Source organism: Perognathus longimembris, chromosome 10 (genome assembly GCF_023159225.1).
Source record: "Perognathus longimembris pacificus isolate PPM17 chromosome 10, ASM2315922v1, whole genome shotgun sequence".
NCBI classification, from domain to species: Eukaryota; Metazoa; Chordata; class Mammalia; order Rodentia; family Heteromyidae; genus Perognathus; species Perognathus longimembris.
In genome coordinates, this window is record NC_063170.1 from 17,176,463 (window position 1) to 17,199,997 (window position 23,535).

Sequence of the window (23,535 nt, forward strand, 5' to 3'; positions counted from 1 at the left end):
TGAGAAGTCCCTGTAAGTGTTTCCATTCAGAGGAAAAGAAATTTCTGAATAGGAATAATTGCAAGCAATTCAATGAAACTTAAAATTGGTAATTTAACTAGCATCCGTTATTGGCTAGCCATGTGTTGATACTGGAAACAGTGGCCTGTGAAGAATTATTTAACAGGAGAATCCACGAACTACAATCACAACAAGCCATAGCCTGAACTCACTATACATGTTTATAAAATACAGAGATTGAGGGAGATCGTTAATTCTAGGACAAGGATTTCATATGTTAGTCCATATGGATGTGAATATAGAGTTTCCTGTGATTGGAACAGTTGGACAATTAAGAAATTATAGTTAGCTGGGTCCTGGTGGCTCATTCATGTAATCCTAGCTACTGAAATCTGAGAGTGGCGGTTCAAAGCCAGCCCAGGCAGGAAAGTCCATGAGACTCGTATCTTCAGTTAACGACCAGAAAACCAAAAGTGGCACTGGCTCAAAATGGGACAGTACTAGTCTTGAGAAAAAGAGCTCAGGGACAATGCCTAGGCCCTGAGTTGAAGCACCATGGCTGACAAAAAAATTTTAAAAAAAGAAGTTATAGTATCTTACTGTAAGATTATGCTCTCTTATTACAAAGGAAAACTCCTGTATAAGACAAAAATCTTTACACAATGAGATACTTAACTGATGCTCAATGTTCTGATTTAAACAACTTAAAAAACAGTTGGTAAGTTTTAGTAAAAAAAATGTTCAAATACAAATGATACAGGACATGAAGAGGTTAACAGATAAAGTCAGTATAAAATATGTCACCTGTCAGACTCATTAATACTGTGATAGGGCTGGGGATATAGCCTAGTGGCAAGAGTGCCTGCCTCGGATACACGAGGCCCTAGGTTCGATTCCCCAGCACCACATATACAGAAAACGGCCAGAAGCGGCGCTGTGGCTCAAGTGGCAGAGTGCTAGCCTTGAGCAGGAAGAAGGGACAGTGCTCAGGCCCTGAGTCCAAGGCCCAGGACTGGCCAAAAAAAAAAAAAAAGATACCGTGATAATACTATGTGATTGGGTAGATATCTTACTAAGCAATCTGTGGAGTTTTTGTTACGCAAAAGCATCATATATTATTTCATTAATAATTCATAAGCAAGATTGTATAGACCAACTTTTGAATCTTTGTTTGGGAATAGTCTCAGTGACCTTGCCTAAGTTCTCTCATCACGGAGATCACATTCCAAACCACTCACAAGATGTGATCATAAAGTTTCATCTTCTGGAAAGTGAATTAAGTTTTTCCTATCCACCATTCTAGGGGAATTTTGCTGTTATATGTGTATCTTTGTCCAAAATGACAAGTGATTCTGAGCATCATTTGTGAATAAAGCATATAGAGCACAGATTGGCTTGTTCACCCACTCAGCCCCTTCAAATCCTCAAATTGAAAAAAAAATATTACTAGGAAATGTTGAGCTTCAGCAATGCTCCACTTTCAAGGACTCCCGAGTATATATGAAATATTAGAACATTGCAAATGTATACTGATATGTGTAGTTAATAACTCAAATGTCAATTATGAAATTAGGACAATATCTCTGCAAACAAGGAGTACCCCTGAGTAATTTCGGTCTACAAACACTCCCTGACATTCACAGAATTTGTTATTCCCTCCCCTTAGTGCTCTGGTATAACCTTGAGCTGTTACTCTTGGGTTTGTGGAAAAAGGAATCTCTCTTTGGCTTTTAATTAATTAATTAATCAATTCATTAATACTGGGGTTGGATGGGCTTATCCTTGCTAAATTAGTATTTTATTGCTGATGGTTTCTCAAAAGCAACATGAAAATCTCCAGTAGCCATGTTTTTAGCTCATGTTCTTTCTTTCTCTTTAATTCCGAGCTTCTCTCTTCCTCTTTGGGTTATTTCTCCCCTACCTCATTTGTTGAATACCTTAGTGTGTGTCAAGGATAGTGTTAACTTTGGCCAGGCAAAGGATGAATGAGACATGGTTTCTGTATATAGTAATTGGCTATCAGGACAAGTTGGCATAGCAAGAGAGGTAGAAAAATGGAGAAGAAATGTAAAATTAAGTGCTGTAAGGAAGTTCTAGAAAGGTGCCAAAGAGCTAAAGGAAGACAGTAATTAGTTCTCCCTCAGAAGTCTTCCGGACTGGTGAGACAACAGATCTGGGCCTGAAAAGATAAGTGGAAATTTTAAGAGGTAGAAAAAATAGGGGGGTGGGAGTTGGCAAAGTTATGTACTCAACATGGTGGAGGCAGGACACTTTTTGGCGAATCTGAAGATGGGAAAGTGCACAGGCTCTCCAGAGAACTGTAGCTAAAGATTCATGGGCACAAATCATGTGGGGACTCGAATGCTGAATTACAAGTCTGGTTTTCCTGGTAATACTTGTAGAGACACTGCAATTTGGAAGTTCGAGATTGAATGTACAATCTTGTAGTGTTCTTATCTATAATAATAAAAAGCATGCATTTATGCTCATTATTGCCATTCTGTTTTTCTTACATGTCTACATTTATAAGATGCAAATATAAAAACATTGGTCTATATGTATATGTAAAGAGGTACAAATGCACAAAATGTGTGAGCTTCCATGTATCTGTGAGCATATATTTATGTATGTGTATTATTTTAATATGCCATGTTATTTTTAACCTTGAACTCCTGGTTGGCAATGTATGACTTTTTTTCCCCATGAGTTTGGGGAACCTGTCCAGCTCTATCAGGCTTGTAAAGCTCCTATCAAAAAACGTTCCCATCTACTGAATTCCAAGAGCACATTTTTCTAACACATAAAGGTCTGTTTTATATTAAAGAGCACTAAGAAATGTGGGTGTAGAGAATCTTCAGTGACACCCCCCCCCAAAGTATACCAAATTTCCTTGTGTAAATGTCTTCTCCAAATTTTTATAATCACATTTTAACATATAGAAAAGAAGTTAACCAAACAGTCCTAAAGAAAATTGAAAAAAAATGTTGGAGACCTTTTTGTGTTATAATAAAATCTCTAGAATACCACCATGTTTGTTTTGTTGTTGTTGTTGTTGTTCTTCTTCCTCTTCCTCTTCTTCTTCTTCTTCTTCTTCTTCTTCTTCTTCTTCTTCTTCTTCTTCTTCTTCTTCTTCTTCTCCTCTCCTCCTTCTTTCTCCTCCTCCTCCTCCTCCTCCTTCTCCTCCTCCTCCTCCTCCTCCTCCTGCTCCTCCTCCTCCTCTCCTTCTCCTCCTCCTCTTCCTCCTCTTTCACTTTCTTCTCCTCCTCCTCCTCTTCCTCCTCCTCCTCCTCCTCCTCCTCCTCCTTCCCTATCTCCTTTACCTTCTCTTTCTCCTTCTCCTCTCCTTCTCCATCTCCCTCTCCCTCCTCCCTGTCCCTTTCCCTCTCCCTCTCCCTCTCCCTCTCTCTCTTCCTCCTCCTCCTCTTCCTCCTCCTCCTCCTCCTTCCCTATCTCCTTTACCTTCTCTTTCTCCTTCTCCTCTCCTTCTCCTTCTCCTTCTCCCTCTCCCTCTCCCTCTCCCTCTCCCTCTCCCTCTCTCTCCTCCTCCTCCTCCTCTTCCTCCTCCTCCTCCTCCTTCCCTATCTCCTTTACCTTCTCTTTCTCCTTCTCCTCTCCTTCTCCTTCTCCTTCTTCCTCTCCCTCTCCCTCTCCCTCTCCCTCTCCTTCTCCCTCTCCCTCTCCCTCCCCCTCCCCCTCTCCCTCCCCCTCCCCTTCCCCCTCCTTCTCCTCCTCCTCTTTTCTTCTTCTTTCATGTCTGGTACTGGGGTCTGGATCTAAGGTCTGCGACACTGTCCTTGAACATTTTTACTCAAATCTAGAGTTCTACCAATTGAGACACAGCTCCACTTCCAGCTTTTTGGTGGTTAATTGAAGATAAGAGTATCACACACTGTCCTGCATCGGCTGGCTTCAAACTGCAATCCTCAGAACTAAGCCTCCTGAGTTGCTAGTATTACAGGCTGTTGCTGGATTTAGGACACACTTTTTTTTTTGCCAGTCCTGGGGCTTGGAGTTGGGCTTGAGCACTGTCCCTGGCTTCTTCTTGCTCAAGGCTGGCACTCTGCCACCTGAGCCACAGCGCCACTTCTGGCCTTTTATGTGGTGCTGAGAAATCGAACCCAGGGCTTCATGTATATGAGGCAAGTACTCTACCCCTAGGCCATTTTCCCAGCCATACTTTTTAATGCCTGCTTAGTTCTGCATGCCTTTTACTTGTAAAATTATAACCAATCATTTATTGTTTCTCCATTGATAATATTTTCAATTGGAAATAACATATTTCTAGGTAAAATTAAAGATAAAATGTAATAAAAATGAAAATATTGTATAGAAACCTGAACATATAAATCTAAAAGTTTGAAGCATTAGTTGAAAAAAAATGATTATCTTAGAGTGAGTTCTTCTTTCTTGAAATATTGAAATATTTGGTCAAAGCATACCAGATAGCTTTTTTTTGTTATTTTTATTGTAGTACTAAGAACTGAACTCAGGCCTTGTAGTTACCAAGCCAATGCTCTACTATTTATTCAATACCCTACTCTCTTTTGCTTTTACTTTGTTTTACAGATACAATCTTATCCCTATGCTCAACTGAGCTACCGAACTTGATCCTCAGACCTGTACTTCCCAAACGGAGTAGCTACATTTTAATCATGCATCACCATGTTAGCTTTTTTTTGAAATACAGCCACGGTAATCTTGCTGGGGCTGATCTTCAGGTGTATCCACTTACCTGGACATCCAGATACATATTTATAACCTTTCCTGTGATTCCAATCATTTCCCAGCATGACTAAGTATAAACTTTTGGTGTCTGATTCCTTTGACCATTTATATTCCCATTGAAAGTGTTACATTTTACCAAGATACAGGACATACCACACACAGAGATATATATATTTCTCCCTCTTCTACTTCTTCCTCTTTTTGAGACTACTGAGCATTTGAACCCAGGAGTTTACACATTTACCTTGCATCCACTCTCTCACTTGAAGCCATGATTGAGTCTCCTTTGCTTTACTTACATTTTTAATAACCACTCACACATTCTCCTAGGCCTTCTTGGACCATGGTCTTCCAATTTATGCTTCCTGCATATCTAGGATGACAGGTGCACCACCATTTTTAAATTGGTAAAGTAGTCTCACACACTTTTTCCTGGCTTACCTTGAATCACACTTTCTAAGTATCTCCCTCCCAAGTAACTTGGATTAAAGTAATAAGCCACCTACCATGCCCAGCCTGTACAATATTTCTTAGTATACACAGAGGACTAGTTCCATAACTCCACACAGATGCTCATATCTCATATGAAATAGCATGGTATTTTTATATAAGCCTTAAATAATTTGTAGACTCCAAACCCAAGAAATTCCACCTGTATGTCTTTATGTCTACTTGTCATCTTTCTCTCTCTCTTTTTCTCTTTCTCTCTATCACCTACATACCTATCTAATTTATAGAGATAAGTCAGAAGGTAGAGAAAATAGTGTTCCCTTTTAGCAATGTGAAAGCTGAATGATTCCCTAACACATTTGGCTAAATGTTGCACTTATTAGCTATTAGTAATGAATTATTAGTAGCTGGTATGGTGTGCATGTGTTGCATCATTCTTAGTTGTGTATAGCTTACATTTCATATATATTACACATAGAATAAATCACACAGTCAAGACAAAGCATGGGTGTGGCATGTGAACCCCTCAAAGGACTTCTCTCTTGTGATTTAGCACCATTTAACCTCATAATTGAAAGGCCCTTTTGCACAGGGAGTAAGACAATGCTTGCACATTGGATCGGGAGGGTTTCTAAGGATAGCAAAGCGAGGAGTTCATAACAGGGATAATATGTTCAACAAGACTTATTCAAAAGAGGAGTCTAGCACAGCATTTTTATATCAACTGCAATCTTTGAGCAGCACAATCTGTGAGACCCGCAAGAAGTGAATTACAGTAATCAGCCTTCAAAATGACAAAAGAGTTAATCAGCATCCCTTGCCTTTTCTTGTGGCGTCTCTCAATCTGGTGAGATCATAAAAATTATTTAAAAAAAAAAACGAAGAAGAAGAAGCCTTCGTGACGGACGCAAAATGCTTCTCAAATGATAATGCTAAAGACAATGGGAAGAAAACACACATACAAGTTTTAAATTTTTGAGATGTCTGAGACTGGATTCCAATCAGAAGTACTCCCTAGATGATGAGATGTAAGGAACAGATGTTTAGCATGTGGGAGAACTTAGGTCAGGCTAGGATTTATATTCTTAAACTTTTGCACTAGGGAAATCTCCATTTGATTGAATAAAGGGAAGATAAAACCATGTCTTTTAAATACCAGAAAATCAAGCACATCAGTCTATTCACAGCAGAGTAATCAATGCTGATTTCAGGGCAAGATGATCCCTCTTGCACTTAATCCTCCTGACACCTTTCACCTCCAATCTCTTACATTTCTACTTTCCCCAGTGCTGCTTTGAAATTTCCATTGAATGCAACTCTTGGGGAGTGAGTGTTTTCATTAATTATCTAATTAGATTAGATTTTTAATGGAGTTTTACAGAAACTCTCCTAAAGGATAATTGTTTCATTTCTCATCCTAATCTACTACGCAGGTAATGCTATTGTTAGTCCAACCAAGCCAGTGTGTCAGTCAGATTTTCAAAACTATGACTAGAAGGAACATCTGAATGGGTGGAAATATTTACTTAGCTCTCAATTTCAGAGGACTCAGTTTATGAGTCCTTGACCTCATAAAATTAGCTGGAATACCACGGGGGTGGGTGGGTAGTGAAGGAGGAAGCTTTTCTCCTAATGGTGGACACAAATTAGGGAGAAACTGAAAGGGATCTAGGACCAGGTATAACCTTTACAGACAGGAGGACCTCTGGCCTCCAGTTTGGCTCTACCTTCCCAGTGTTCTTCACCTCCTAAAATAGCACCAATCAAATATGAATCTTGCATTCAACATGAGGCCGTGGGATACATTAGTCAAACAATTGAAGCCAGTTTCTTTTCTCCTTAAATACCAGTAATGGCAAGCTATGAGGGTCTTACACTGTTAAAGAAAAAAAATACGTCTTGGGGATTTCTTGTGTTTTATCTAAAAATACAGGGTTGTAGGAAAATCTAAACACAAAATTTAGAACCAACACTGAATTCAAAAGTTTTGAAAATCAGAGGCAGAAAGTGTCATAAGCTGGTTTTACCAGCTGTACTGGCTCAAAGGCACTTGGAATTTCTATGGTAGAGAAAAAAAATACCTAAGATTTTTTTTTTCCTGATTTTGAGGTTATCAAATATCTGTGTCAAAGAACTTTGAGGTTTTGTTGTTGTTGTGCTGATCCTGGGGCTCTGAAACCTGGGTCTGGGCAATGTCCCTGAGCTCCTTTTGCTCAAGGCAAGCACATTATGACTTGAGTCACTGCACCACTTCTAGCTTTTGTAAGTAGTTTGTTGGAGATGAGTTTAGACTTTCCTGCTCAGGCTGGCTTTGAACTGCAATCCTCAGATCTCAGTCTTCTGAGTAGCTAGGATTACTGGAGTGAGCCACTGGCACCCAGCTAACCTATCAAATAATTTTACTAATAATAATAAATTTGTAAATTTACTAATAATACATTTGTTGTACAGCTTGCTTGTGTGTGTGTGTGTGTTTGTGTGTGTATGTACTCTATATATTCTATATCCTTGCCTTGTCTGGCCAATGCAAAGGAAGCTATTGATTTCCTGATCATTCCCCTATGATCATGCCCCTGATTATTGAGAAGGATATTGCACATGTGATGATCATGAGCATTACTGTTTGTTTACCTCTATAAGAAAAGAAGAACTACTAGAGAGGCTGAGTTTGGAGGATCATGGTTCAAGCCTAGTCAAGCAAAATGCTTGAGACTTCTTCTCAACCAAGAGCTGGAGTTCACTGGCATGATCCTGCCATCTCTGCTCTTTGGTAAGCTTGAGATGGGAAGGATCACAACTCTGGGACAGGCTAGGCACAGCAATTTGCCCCAGACTCCAATACAACTTAAGGAGATGGGTGTGGTGACAGGTTCCTGTCATTATAGCTGTGGGCAAGAAATATAATTTGGGGGAGCACATTCTAGACAGTCCAGCCATGATAACAACAACAAAAAGCAAGGCTTTAATCTCAAAATAATCAGTGAAAGAAGTCTAGAGAACCTTGATAAGCAAATGTAAGGTCTTGACTTCAAAACCCGATACTGCCAAAATAGACAGGAAGAAGAAAAACAAACAGAAGAAAAGAACAGAAAAAGTGAAAAAATATAAAGAGAAAAGAGAGATATATTCTATATGATTTTTAAAATAGCGACGTTTTCTCAAACTGCTTTTGCTTATGAGAAAAATCAGCCAGAGCAGGAGAAACAAATGAACTTCTTAAGGCAATTTTAATCCACTCTTTTTGAAGTTTATTTTTACCTTGTCATAACTACCAAAGTGAGAGGATAATCTTTGGAGTAGCACTGAAAAATTTCCCAGTTAAACCGACACAAAGAAAAGAATAGAAAGATTGGAGCTCTTTTGGGTTCTCCTATCCTGCCTTCATACCCACAAGATGGTAAATCAAAGGTTCCAGAAATTCTGTCTTGGATTTGATATTGAGGGCTTCTAATTGTGGGCTGAGCCCAGACGCAGTGTGGGCTAAGGCAAGAAAGAATTGTTCATTATGCATCTTGAACTATAAGCAGGCAATTAAGCATGTCACAGGTCCTGAAAAGCCAATCTCTGCTTGCCTTAGCAATCAGGGAAGCTACTTCCAAAGCTGGAGAAGAGAATGAGAAGAGCCAAGACTCTTCTGATATATGCAGCTTGCCAATAGGTCCACTCAAGGAGCCCATTTAACTTAGTAGGACTATTTCTAATTTTAAAGCTAAGGAAATATTCTTGCTCTACTTCTCTAGGTGCTAATCTTTGAACCATAACACCTTATAATGCTGAATTAAATACTTGTGCAGTGTAAATGTCTGTTTAAAAGGGATGTCCTTCCATAATATGTGGCATTTGGATATATATATGTATATATATATACATATATATATGGCACAAATGGTGTATTTGAAGAGTTAAAGCAAAAGCATAGAATTCTTAAGAACAATATCAATTAAAACATCCCAAAAGATGTACCACAGTCACTGTAGTGGTTGGAAGAACAAAGGAATGGGGCAATTTGGGGATGGGAGTTGGAGTTTTGCTATACAAGTATGTAGAAATAGCAAACACAAGTGATTCATGATTTGTGGAAAGGCTGCTGTTCCAGTTTTACAATCTCCTAGAGTAACCTGTGTTAGTGAAATCTAACAAACCACCAGAAATCAGTGGAGTGAACCATCAATTAGGTCACTTGTCCATGCTAAAGAATAAGAAGAGAGAATCACTAGTGGACCTGGAACAAAAGAGTGGAGAACGCTCAGCCTTCTGACTACCATGGTGATATTCACACAGTATAGTTGGAGAGGGACCAGTGGAAGAAAAGGGAAACTGTGGGTAGGCAAGTACTATGTAACCAGAAATGGGCAATCATTTTATATAACTTTACCATACCTACCATGAAAGCCTGCCTATTGTCTTCATTTAACGGGGTAGAATTTTGAGTCCTGGTGGGTTTCCTAATTTCTTCTTTTTTTTCAACAACACCAGGAAGTGTGAGAATAAGATAAGAAACCAAACTTGCTTGATTTCAATTATGAAGGAGCATTCATAGGGGAACCAAACTTGTCAATAAACTTGTAAGCTAAGTTGTAAGGAACAGTGTTTATCAACATTGGAGGGCACAGGAAATTCTGTAATTGGTGGAGATCCATAGAGTATTTTTCTCCTGTTGGATTAAACAAGAGCCCCTTCTCCTCCAACTGTGCTACTTCACTGCTATTCTGATAAAACTCAGCAACAGGAACACGAGTATGCTATTTTCAACTGAGCCATAACAGTATTTTACATCCTAGTGACTGAGAGACATCACAGTGAAGTTCTTTTTAAAGACTTCCATTCTCACAATATATTACAATGATGAGAATACTGCATCTGATTCTGCTCTAAATCTGAGAAAGTTACAGGAATTCTTTCCTCAAATAGCCTGAAAGGTCAAGTGTATAGAACTTGAGAAAAATCATTGCATATAGTGTGTGTGTGCGTGTGTGTCTGTATGTGTGTGTCTGTGTATGTGTCTGTGTCTGTCTGTATGCGGCTTGAACTCAGGACCAAGGTACTGTCTTTTAGCTTTTTCGGCTCAAAGCTGGAAGTCTACCAATTGAGCCCCACCCCTGCTTCGGGAATTTTTGTTGGTTACTTGAAGATAACAGTCTCAGAGATTTTCCTGTCTATGTTAGCTTTGAACACTGATTTTCATATCTCATCCTTTTGAGTAGCTAGAATTACATATATGTATAGACATGTAATGGTTGGATATGTGTATATACATATAACATCTTTAATATACTACACAGTGATAATTGTTTATGAGGAATGGTATAAAGGTAGAAAACTAAATAAAGATTTTCTAAAGAACGTCAGACATTCAACTTTCAATATTTCATGATAACATTAAATTACTCATGAAACATAGAAGCCTACTTGTTTCTCAAGAAATATCAGTAAGACATTACAGTGGCAATTTTCTCCTATTTTGCACTTGTGTTTTACTTTTGTATTTTGCATTAGACAAGATGTAGCTAAATCAATAAATTGTGCATGTATTTGAACAGTATCTTCTTAGGATTGAGACACTTGACCTTATAAGTTCTGAGTGGTATTTTATTTATTTGAGTTTATTCTAATGATGCATTTATTTCTTTGATCTTTCTAATGTATTTGTGTGTTCCAGAATAATTTGTCTTTGGCTTCAGAGCTTTTGAGCTTTTTGTCTATTTACTCATCCTGTAGGGGAATTGGGGTTTGTAATAAATTGTAGCATTCTTTCACTTCTAGGGTTTTCCTGGTGAATGAGTATGAGTTATGATTTATACTTTAATTTTGTAGGCAGTATACTTTTAAAAGTGTATTTTCACAAGTTGCTGTTTTATGCATTACAAATTTTTTTTCTTTTGTAAAGCTATCTATAAATGTCTATGATCACGGTCTTTCTCAGTGTTGACATCACAGATACGCAGCAGTGAAATGTCAACAGAAAACAGAAAATTATCTGAGTGGGCAGTTGATCTGTGCACATAAATGTGTGTGCATGTGTGGGTGTTGGGGCTGGGGAGGGTGTGGAATGTCTGTACGTTTGATTCACACATTCATTGCTGAATAATCTCTCTGCCTGAAAACCATTTTTCATTTATATTTCCTCCTCTAGCTATTATCAAAACTGCCCTGCCCAATATGGACAGAGAAGCCAAGGAGGAGTACCTGGTTGTGATTCAAGCCAAAGATATGGGTGGACACTCTGGTGGCCTGTCTGGAACCACCACACTGACAGTCACCCTAACCGATGTGAATGACAATCCTCCAAAATTTGCACAGAGTAAGTGAATGGATGTTACTACACGAGTATCCCTTGGGTTTATGTTTTTAGGGACCTTCTAAAGCCTGAAAGCAACAATTGAGTACTTATTGCTCCTATGATTAATAGCAATCAGTTATCCTGTCTATCACACTTATCTCTCATTTTAAAGATCTGAAGGCTAGGAGAACACTTGCAAATATCAAGTAGATAGCAAGGAAACAAGGGTCTGAATGAGCTGGGCACCAGTGGCTCAGGCCTATAATCCTGGCTACTAAGGAGGCTGAGATCTGAGGATCCTAGTTCAAAACCATCCCAAGGAGGCAAGTTTGTGAGACTCATATCTCCAATCAACCCCCAGAGAATTAGAAGTGGAGCTGTGGCTCAAAGTAGTAGAGCACTAGCCTTGAGCAGAGGAGCTTAGAGACATTAACGACAGTGTCCGGCCTGGAGTTCCAGTCCGAAAACTGACCAAAAAAAAAAAAAACCCACAAAAGAGTCTTATTCAAATGAGTTTTAGAGTATGATAAAAATGTAGTTCAGCTATTGATTCATTATCAACTGTCTTTCTGTATAAATCTCTGGTGTCTTATTTGGAAACTCCCACATCAATTTGGCCAATTTAGCATAAAATACATACCAGCCTCCTCTACCTCTCAGTCAAACAATGGTGAACATGGATTCAACTCTACCATGGTGAAGTTGTCCTCTCTGATTTGAAAACATCTACAGTCTTTTAAGCATCTCCTGCCCATGCATCTTAGGGACCATAATTTTTGTCAAACTTTCATTTGCTCTCCTAAAATGTTTTTACTTTTGAGCATTCAAGTATCATGACGTAAAGAATTGATTCCATAAGGCCTTCATGACCTGATGACTCATTGAATTGAGATATGAAGGATGAGTGGGAGTAGTTGTAGCAAAGGGAAAGCAAAGGCAGGAGACTGGACGTTGCAGTCAAAGACGATGATCCTAAGCCCCCTGTATAGGTACTCACTCCTTAAAAGATGTCATTGTTTTCTGTCCAGTTGTTTTGAATTCGTATGATATCCTTTAGGTAGTGATGATTTAAGTGGAAATATCCTTTTTAAGGCTAAATAATACTCCAGTTTATACGCCTATACAGATATCTATCTATCATCTATCAATCTATTTGTGTGTACACATAATCAAAACTTCTTCTACATACAAATCATAACTTCTTTACCCAATCTTTTGTTACTAAACTCACAGATAATTACATGGCTATTGTGACTGTTTCACTGAATAATGCAAATATCTTTCAGAGGAGATGATTTTTGTATCAAAACATCCTTATAACCCAGAAACCTATACTGTAGGTTTATCTGCAAGGTATGAGATCTTGTATGGGAATAGAAATTATTGTAAAGTAGCTGGAGCACAGAAGGAGAGGAAATTATTGTAACAGAGTATTGGAGAGTTTGTTTAGGCAGAAATCAGTTGTATTTGTATACATAAAATACCATAATCTCCATTATATAATCATTGGGAAGACAGGAACATATTTTAAGTTTTAAGTGGAGTGATTGAATTTGTACAAGTGAAGTAAGAGAAAATAAAATTTTGACCTGCTTATAGGAGAGGGGCTGAGGCCACAAAAGAGTTTGAAAGTGAGACATTTGATATAAGTTGAGACTTTATCTGAGAATAATAATTTGAGAATTTATCAATTTAGAAATTCCAAGGCAGAAAGAATAGAGAAGATGTATTCATAAAATTCAATGCACATTTTACAAAATTAAGGAAGTTGAAGGAAGAGTGGAGATGAGAGGGATGAAAAAGGATGATGAAAAGGGTGACATTGATTAAGATTCATTGTATTCACATACTACATTGTTAAATGGCAACGTCTTTGTACAACTACTTAAAGATTAAAAATAAAATTATAAAAGGAAGAACTATTGAACTTTTATAGCTGCCAAATCATAAATTGAACAATTCAGTCCTTTCTTCACAAAATTATTGAAAAAGCACAATTTTTTCTATCTGTTTCCCTCAGACTTTATTTCTTTCCCAGTTGCCTTTACAGGTAATGCAGTCATATGCAACTCTTTCTTTCTCAGAAAAAGAAAATAGTATAGCTGTTCAAAAGCAAGAGATGATTCAGGATATATTCCTTTATTTGCTTTTATAACTATTAGTTTTGATCACACTGATTCAGATGAAGAGAAATAGAATACCATTTGGTAGGAACTGCACCACTGTTGTTGTTTTTTTTTTTGTTGTTGTTGTTTTTGGTTTGTGTTTCTTTTTCCTCAAAGTTAGCTGACATAGAATTGGTACTAGGGTAAGTGTGCAAGATGGTTTATTTACCTAATAAATGTAGGTAGAGGGACAGTCTCCAATGTTAGCAGAAACATAGTGTTTGAAGAAAATTCAAATAACACACCAATTACGAGAGATTTGGGAGAGATCTGCTTGACACCAGAAATTTCGTTGCCTACCTTAGGGTAAAACTATTTGGAGAATGCTTTGGTTCCCCAGCTCTTTGCCTGTAAAATTCTGGGAAATTTTATTTCACTAACATTTAGCTGTTCATTTTTGGAAAATACTTAAGTCCTTTACTAAACCAATCTTGTTACATTGGGCAAAATAAAAAATGACTGTACCCAAGGCCTCCAGTGATTGAGTTCAAACAAGAATTAGGTGGTGTTATATATGTTTAGTTTTTTTCCTTTTGTGCTTACAGTTAATTAAATGCTTACTTTTCCTTTGTAATTGCAAGAGAATGGAATGACCTGCTTGTCTGAGTTTGGGTTCATCAGAATAGTGAGTTTGGTGGTGTTTTTTTTTTTTTTTAATTAAGCATAAATGATTTAACTTTGCCAAGGAAACATCAGAGAGAGAGAGAGAGAGAGAGAGAGAGAGAGAGAGAGAGAGAGAGAGACAGACAGACAGACAGAGAGACAGAGAGACAGAGAGACAGAGAGAGACAGAGACAGAGAGGCAGCCAGAAACAGAGACAGAGATATGTGCATGATCCAGTCTACTACTGTGGTACTCCTGTAGTCATACAGTGGCTCACAACAGCGTTATCAAATTGAGGAAACATGGAGGATTAGAAAGAAGTAAAAGAAAAGAAGTAACTCAATTATTCTGCCAGAGAAAGTAGCAGTTCCAGATTTTATGTACTAAGTCTTGGGCATGTTTGATGGCTTCTTTGCCTGCCAAGCAATGGGTAAAATCAAGTGTACATACCTTTAGACAAAGCAAAGTAGGAGTTGGCTTTTATAGAGGTAGGACAGATAAATGACAAAGTGATAATGACCAGGGAATTACAGTCTGAGCACCACCAGTTTCCAGTACATCAGTGAAAGCAAGTGGCACATCCCAACCCAATGATTTGAATAAAAAAAAAAATAGGACAAATGCCACTAATTAGACACGTTTTACTGTCCCCATGGGAGAATGAAAATATACTGTAATTGTATTTTGCCTAGGGAGTTTTCAAGGTAGGGATGTTCGTCTTCAGAGCAATGAGATCCTTTAGTAATGAAGAGTGTTTCATGTGTCTGAAGAGCTTGCTTCAGGGCACAGCAGAAATGTAGTAATTGGATTTTATCAAAACTGGTCTGAAAGATTGTAAATATAAAAGTGACTTTCAGTGTGTTACACATGGCATCTTTTGGTGCTGAAATTAGCCTAATATTTTATGTTGGGCAACAGCATATATCCCCATGGGCAGACCGTGTGATTATAAGGCAAAGTGAAAACAACATCCCCACAGACTCACTAATATTCTGAAAAAGCTTCACCAAAGATGTTCTTGATAATGTAAGGTTGCATAAGTTCCTCCTCTCAGAAGAATCTTGACAAGAATTCACTACTTTAGGGGAATATTTCTCTCTGATTTATTTAAAAGATTGCACATTTCATAGGGGAAATACAGATTTCTGTCTTTCCTATCACTGACTTGGTAATATCTATTGAAATGTCCAGCACAAGGGAGGTGTTCCATAAATCTTTATCATTCCAACCAGTGAATGTTTCTCTCCTTTCCAAAGGTCTGTATCACTTTTCAGTACCTGAAGATGTGGTTCTTGGCACTGCAATTGGAAGGGTCAAGGCCAATGACCAGGATATTGGTGAAAACGCTCAATCCTCATATGACATCATCGATGGAGATGGAACAGCACTCTTTGAGATCACTTCTGATGCTCAGGCCCAGGATGGCATAATAAGATTGAGAAAGGTAAGCTGAGGAAGATTAAATTCATTTTCAAAATTACCTGTGAAACTTGGTTTTTGAAGTTTAAGTGAGTTGAGTAAACCAACCAAATCATAGAGCTAGTTGACGTTTAGGTTTCCCGCTTAGCATATCTAGTCCTTTAGGTTAACTTGGCATGTCATGTGTGCTCCAGTAGATAATTACTATGATGACCTGGTCCCTCATCTGCTATTTACCTTCTCAGATGATGTTCTCTAAGCCACAGAAGTTACTTTGTATGAAGCCATGTAGAAAAGGCCACAACTTTAAAGGAATCCTCAACCAATGGAGAAACAAAGTGGATAGTTCATACTATATCAGGAAACAACATCAGGGTATATAGCTTAGGGGTTTAAGAGGATTCTCTGTTGGAACAAGTTCTTATTGTCTCACAGAGGTGATAAGCTCATTAGCTCTTAGTCTTCTCATATCATTCTGATTTCTGCTCTCTGGATTCCTGGAATCTCTCCCCCATGCCCAGACATTTCTTCAAGTTCTTTTGGGTTGCTTTTGTTTTTCGAGTACTGAGCCATCAACTTGGGGCCTATTGCTCTTGCTTGGACTCTTGTATACTCTAGACTGGCAAGCTACCATTTGAGCCACACCTCCACATCTGTCGTGTGTGTGTGTGTGTGTGTGTGTGTGTGTGTGTGTGTGTGTGTTTAATTGGAGATTAAAAGTGTTTCAGACTTTCTGGCCTGGACAGGCAATCCTTAAAGCTCAGCCTTCTAAGTAGCTAGAATGAGAAGCCTGAGCTCGAGAGAAATTAACAATGGGAAAATGGGACTTTTCTTGATATGTTTTTATGGAACAATAATGTACAAAATCAATGCTGGAGAAAATAATGGCATTCATTTGAACTTTGAGAAAGATTATCTTTGTATCGGGATCCTGGCTGGAGTTCAGAATGAAGAGTTGCAAAGTATTTTAAAACCCCCTTTTGAAATAACTTTGCGGTGTAATTATACTTGAGTCAATTACTGAAGAACTCAGAATCACATTTTCCTCGGCTAATAATTCCTAATATCACTTTTATTGTTTTTATTAACTGCTATCTTTGGCTGCCATAAGGTGTTTTTCTACATTGAAACAATTAGCTCTTTGCTGTGTTTTTATTCACTGTGATTCCTAAACGTGGAAACATATGTTGTGCACAGTGTTACCAAGAAACATGTGAATTTACTTTAGAGAATAGGAATTCATATGTCTACAATTTATAGGCCCACTTCCTACACCTAGTAGAATACTAAGGACATTGAAGTGTTTGTGCATGCTCCATTATGTTGAATTTATAAACAAATAGGTAATCCTCGCAAGGAAACCTCCTGGTCTGGCATGATTGTTAAAGTAAATCAGGGGATGAACTGTGGGGATCCCCACTTCTCCCTCAAGGCACAGACTGGTTGGTCCTCAGCCTTTTTTTTTCTTAATATTTTTAATGACACATGATAGAAATTGATCCCACAAAGTCAACAGAGACTGGGGACAGGGAAGATGGTGATCAGAAGGTCTAGAGGATCTGGCTGTAGCAATGAGCTTCAATAATATACTTTAGAACACCTTGAACACAAAAGGCTACTGTATAGAAAGAGAGATTTATTAATATTCCCCCTTCCATCAAAAGCTGATGTTAATGCGGTCTCGGACGCAAGAATTAGATTGATGGAATCTACAATATTCACATGTATCAAAACCTCTTATCATCCCTCATAAATATATACAATTTTGCCTAGCAAAATAAAACTTTAACATTCAAATGTAGTCTATTATGTAGAACAGTGTTTGAGAAGAACTTGAATTCTGCAAAATTGTCACAGTAGTGGTGAATGGTAATTTGGAAATATGCTTACATGTTATCATCTATTCATGGGTATAGAAGTGTGCACTCATTTCAGAATCAACATGGGAGCAAGTATTTGCATTGTTCACCAGAAAGTATTCAGGGGTGGGGAAGTTGAGTCCCTTTTATATTTGATATCTGTACTTAAATGTAAAATATCAACAGAGAATTTTGAAATAAGAATACATATTTAAATTTACACAAAAATCTGAAAGACTCCAGTGGTATTGTTTGTCTTCTAGATTCCTATGCTTTCCTTTAATCTGCATTACAGATTTAATGTTGTGGTCTTACGAGAGATTGTAATGCAGGCATGAACCATCCATCTCCTTGCATCCTGACAGCCTTATATTCTTAGAATCTGGAGTATTATAAGATGCCAAGTATTAGCCAACAAGTGTTTTCATATGAACTAGCAGCTGGTTTATAAAAGGGAGCTCTGTTCTTTTATCTAATTTTATTTACATATGTCACGGACAAAACATCTCTCTGATTGTGATGGAATGGAGTATTAATACGTAAGATATCTCACCAGTAATGCAGTGATGAGGTTATTTCACCTCATTCCTTTTTTTTTTTTTTTTTTTTTTTTTGCAATTCCTATGGGCACACTCAAACCTTGTGTTATCTATTTATGCTATCCTTACTCTTTCTTCAAGTATAAAGAGAAGTAGCTTGTTTCTGCATAGATTATCTCTTTATCTGCCCACTTGCTCCATAGCAGGTTGGTACTTATAATAAGAACTCTCTAAGAATATTCTAAAAAGTAATAAACCTCATTTCTACTACATGATCAGCAGAGAAGCAATGTTTTGGAAATGGAATAAGAAAACACTCTTTGTTTGGATTAGTGCTAAATGATGCTTCCTAATGTCTCCTTGGACCAAACAATGATCATTTCTACTTCTTTACAGTTCACACACTGTTGGAGAAGTGATTAAATATTCTTCCCAGATAGAGATTGTGTTCACTGCTGCCTTATCTCCTACCGACAGAGGCACGATTTAACTAGCTGATTTAACTAGCTGATTAGTATGCAGGTCACGCCATAACTAGTAAAATTTTATTATGACTCTGAAGTGAAATTTTGATGGCACAATTCATGACTGTGAATATTTTTGTGAATTCCAAGTGAAAGGGGCAACACAAACGGAAACAATAGGAGATGAGATTCACTAGGCTTGTATAATAAACCGATATCAATAAATGCCTGTAGAATTTACTGGTTGATCTGGGGGGGGGCGGTGTCTGAGAAATGGATCTCATTAAGACACACAAATGGGCTTAAATGCACAAAAAATTCATCCATCAGTATTTCCTTATTTGTTCTGCTCCTGGGGTCATTAATGAAGAGCATTTATCTTTGTCATTTCTTAACAGCCGCTGGACTTCGAGACCAAAAAATCCTATACGCTGAAGGTAGAGGCAGCCAATGTCCATATTGATCCACGATTCAGTGGTAGGGGACCTTTTAAAGATACCGCCACTGTGAAGATTGTTGTTGAAGACGCTGATGAGCCTCCGGTCTTCTCTTCACCAACTTACCTCCTCGAAGTTCATGAAAACGCGGCTCTCAACTCCGTAATTGGCCAAGTGACTGCTCGTGACCCTGATATCACTTCCAGCCCTATAAGGTATTTCTCCTTTTAAATCAAATATTGATTGTCTCAAATGACAAGTGAGCAGTACAAAATGCCATCACATATGTATTCTACATTCTTGCCTTTGGGACCACTCCCACATAATGCAGGCATTTGGTACAATATTAATATACTGGTTTGGGCATTTGTGTATATAGATGAGTTTGTGTACATTTGTACACGAATATATGTACCTTCTAAAAGCTAAATGCAATGTATTGAGCCAGGAATATCAACACAATCCTACTATTCAAATTCTTGGAAAACTTAAGGAAAATGAAAATTTGCAAAGATTTTCCAGCGTATTTGTATGGATCTTTGTATTTTTTACATTTTTTTTCAATACTGAAAGAGGAGGCATTGCCTGTTTGTATTCTGTCTCCTTTGAGAGTGAAAGTGTATTACATATTAGAAGGTAGATGCATGAAACCACTGTATCAATGTGTTTAGAGCTTCCTCTCTTATTTCTGGACTTGCTATTTGACTTGGAAATCATCTTCTTCTCAGTTCATGGGCATTTCTAACAGGTCAGCATGTTTGGCTTCATATGTCTTAGGCCAAAAAATATAAAAAAATAAAACCTTTCTCTGTTGTTTGAAAAATAGCATTTGCTTGTAGTTTCCATGTTCAGAATTTTTTCAAGGATGACAAGTAATCTTTTGTTAAATTTTTCTGCATGTTTTAGAAATGAGGCCCAATTTTAACTTTTTTTCCTATTGAACTTTATACATTGTTTTTCCTTTTAGCAGTCACTGAAATGACAAGACAGGTACTCCAGCTATGTGTCTACCTTCTGGAAACAAACTGAACATGTGTATCTTGTTTGCTGGTCCTCGAGAGTGGCATGTTGGCTAATGATATGTTTGAGTGTGGCTTTCAAATATTTACCAGAAATAGTTGGAGAGGATGAAGAGGTAGGGAGAAAGTGGAAAGAAGAAGAGGAGGGAGAGGGAGAAAGGGAAATAAGAATAAACTCAGTGGAAGAATATATTTGAAAGTATTGTCTAGTCAATGTGTACTTTGCACATTTGGAATGTCTAAACGTGAGATTTGACAGGATGCATTCAATTTCCAGGGCACTGATACCTAGTGAAGGTACCATTTGAAGTATTTTATTCAAAGAAATTCTGGCAAAGTGAGTCATCTGGAAGTGTTAGTTTTTCACATTTTAAACTCTCTTTAAGTTGTTAATACAGAGAGGTTTCTGTTCAGCATGCCATCTGAGCACAATGAATCTTGATGAGCATCATCCTTTCATCATCTCATTCACCTATCCCAAACCTATCCATCCCCTCAATATCTGTTATTCACATCTATACACGGAGTATTATGACAGTACTGTTTATTGTTATTTATAAATATACTAACTCACAAAAACTCCCAAGAGTGCTAAAACAATGTGGCTGAGAATACAACCCTGCAGACCAGAAATGTTTTCTTCTATGTAACACTCTCTACTCCTAAATTTAGAATAATAAATAAGAGTGCATCTCATGAGAATACAAAAAGAAGTTGTTTCAAAGGAAGGAAGGTAGGAAGGAAGGAAGGAAGGAAGGAAGGAAGGAAGGAAGGAAGGAAGGAAGGAAGGAAGGAAGGAAGGAAGGGAGGGAGGGAGGGAGGGAGGGAGGGAGGGAGGGAGGGAGGGAGGGAGGGAGGGAGGGAGGGAGGGAGGGAGGGAGGGAGGGAGGGAGGGAAGGAAAGAAGGAAGGAAGGGAGGGAAGGGAAAGGAAAGGGAAAGGAAAGGAAGGGAAGGGAAGGGAAGGGAAGGGAAGGGAAGGCAAGGCAAGGCAAGGCAAGGGAAGGGAAGGCAAGGGAAGGCAAGGGAAGGAAAGGAATCCACTGTAGCACCTAAGAATAACTTTCTACCTGCGAGATTGAGGCATGGTCCCTCAAACATTTGCAGTTCGAAAGATTCAGCAAACTAAATCTACAGAACATCCCTTACTTGCTTAAGATAACTATATTCATGAAAATTTAAGTGTTAAATGAAGGACAGAAAGTGTCCTTAAAATTAAAATGACACGGACATCCATCTTCCCACTGTGTTTTCAGATTTATGCAAGGGTTTTCAGCTAGAATGCATACATGAATACAGACAGTGGCATTTGTTGAATGAACAAATGATTCTTGTTCCATGCTTTTCCATTCTTGTGAAAGGCAACCTTGTCACAATCTTCTCACCTCCAGGCAAGAGACAGAATATGAAGGCCCTCAGTGAAATTGGTGCCACTGAGAAACTGCTGGTAGGGCTTGGAGTCAATCCTTTCCTGGACAAGGTTTGTACTCTTAAAGGCAAAGAGCACACAGAAGTACACCAAACTATGGACCCTGAGGAATAATATTAGGGCAATCATACACACAACTTCTAACATTATGTGTTTTGCACCAATGAGAATGGCGTTGATTTGCAGAGACATTTTGTTCATCAGCTAGAGAAGAGGTCTGAGACTTTTGAGGGCATAATGAACTTGAATTGGGAGAGCTGAGATTAAATCCTGCCTCATAAATCCCCACTTCCGTTTACCCATTCCCTAATGCATTCATTATACTGATTCCTGAGGTAGATTTACTAGCAATAATACCTGTCCTCAGGGAATCAAACAGTGTTTCTCATGGTAATTGATTATTACTGTTGCTGCTACTGTCACTGTTTGCAATGTTTGGTGTTCAGGAGGCTAGAGGCTGTTTAGCTACAATAGCCATCCAGCTTTGAAATTGTGTCATTTTCAGGCAAGCTAAAGAGATATGAGGCTGAGTCATTCCCAAGAGATGGACAGATAAAGCACAATTTGATGACACAGACATATCCAAGTATCTGATAGATATCAGGCAAGTACCACTTCCAAGACAATCTGTAGCCCCATCCCAAGAACGGATGGGCTTTCATGTGTCTGTTAGGGGCGGTTCCCACACAATCCTGACAGGTTTTGGATTGGCTCCAGGAAATGAGAATGTTAAGAACTATCCACTGCCCTTTGCAGCATCTGTTCTTCATGTCTACAGCTCCCTTAACCAGCCAGCTGGCTTATGGAGAGCACCTTTCCTCTGTCTCTGTGCAACTGGTTAATTTTGAGTAGATAATTAAATTTTCTGACTAACCAGAGTAGTGAACTGTTCCTTATCTAGCAGGCAGATTAAGCGGGACTTGTTTTCTTTATTTAGGATTAGTGTCATTTATATGCTGACTAGAAAGGAATCTGTCGTTCTGGATAATATTTGTTCTGCCATCCAGCAAGAAAGAGGCCGCTATTGTGGCATGCAACATGGTGAAACATGCAGTTATTTGCTGGTTGGTCAACTTCTTATAAGACATCATAGAAGTCATTGCCTTGCTAGAAATATCATGTATTTTAGAATGGTTGTAAGATGCTCTTTGTCTGATCCTTATCTATGATTCTGTATAGCCTTCCAGAAGAAAAATGGGCAGTTTCAGAGACAAATAGTTGGTACTAGACATTATTCATTTCATTGTATAATATATCATATGTCTATACGTGATATAAAATAAAATTGGGTAGATTATTTAAAGGGAAACACATTTTGAACTTAGGCAGAATCAGTTTCATATCATATCTTGTTTGAGTCCGAATAAGACTGTCAGTCTCTGGAGTTCTCTGAGACTAGGTTTTTCTTCAATATGGGATAATATATCTTCCTCTCACGGTTATTGGTGTGATTAAATGAACTTACTGAATAATATGTTGCCTCTCTTGGAATTACCAGTTAATTAAAGGTAAGCCACCACTAGTTTCTTATTGAAATGCAAATTAAAAATGAATACTTCCTTTTGTCTGAGATTCATCTTTTAAAGGTGGCTAACTATACATATAGAATGATCTGTTTTGTTAAGTTTTACACCAAATACTATATAATTAACTTCATTTGGTTTAATCTTCCCTCTACTGCTATAAATATTATTACTAGGGGTTGATTAAGAAATGTCAGGACCTGTGCGAATAGACTAATTGTATCCCTTCACATTGTGAGATTGTATGCTCATCTATCATCTCCATTTAGCAGAGGAGAAAACAGAGAATAGAAAGACCAACTGGGTGCTGTTGGCTCATGCCAGTTATACTAGTTACTCAGGGGGCTGAGATCTGAGCATGATGGTTCAAAGCCATCCTGAGCAGAAAAGTCCGTGTGAAACTCTTATTTCTAATTGACCACTCAAAAAACTAGATATAGTGCTATGGCTCAAAGTAGTAGAACGCTAGCCTTGAGCCAAGAGTTCAGGGACAGTGTCCAGGCCCTGCGTTCAAGCCTTACATCCTACAAAAAAAAAGAAAAAAAAGAACAACTTTTCAACACTGGTGAAGAGCATACTAATTGTGTATATAAATATGGTAGTTAGCTTTCCTGTACTGTGACA

General features: G+C 38.1%; 1 protein-coding gene across 4 annotated transcripts in view; it reads left to right on the forward strand.

Moving 5' to 3' along the window:
* Window positions 1-23,535, forward strand: part of Cdh8 (cadherin 8) — a 335,462-nt gene that overhangs the window by 179,540 nt on the left and 132,387 nt on the right. For all 4 annotated transcript variants that reach the window (XM_048355444.1, XM_048355442.1, XM_048355446.1 and 1 more), the window contains exons 5-7: window positions 11,309-11,476; window positions 15,481-15,668; window positions 18,904-19,157. In XM_048355444.1, coding sequence (XP_048211401.1) covers window positions 11,309-11,476; window positions 15,481-15,668; window positions 18,904-19,157 — 610 coding nt within the window. The remainder of the gene's footprint in view (window positions 1-11,308; window positions 11,477-15,480; window positions 15,669-18,903; window positions 19,158-23,535) is intronic.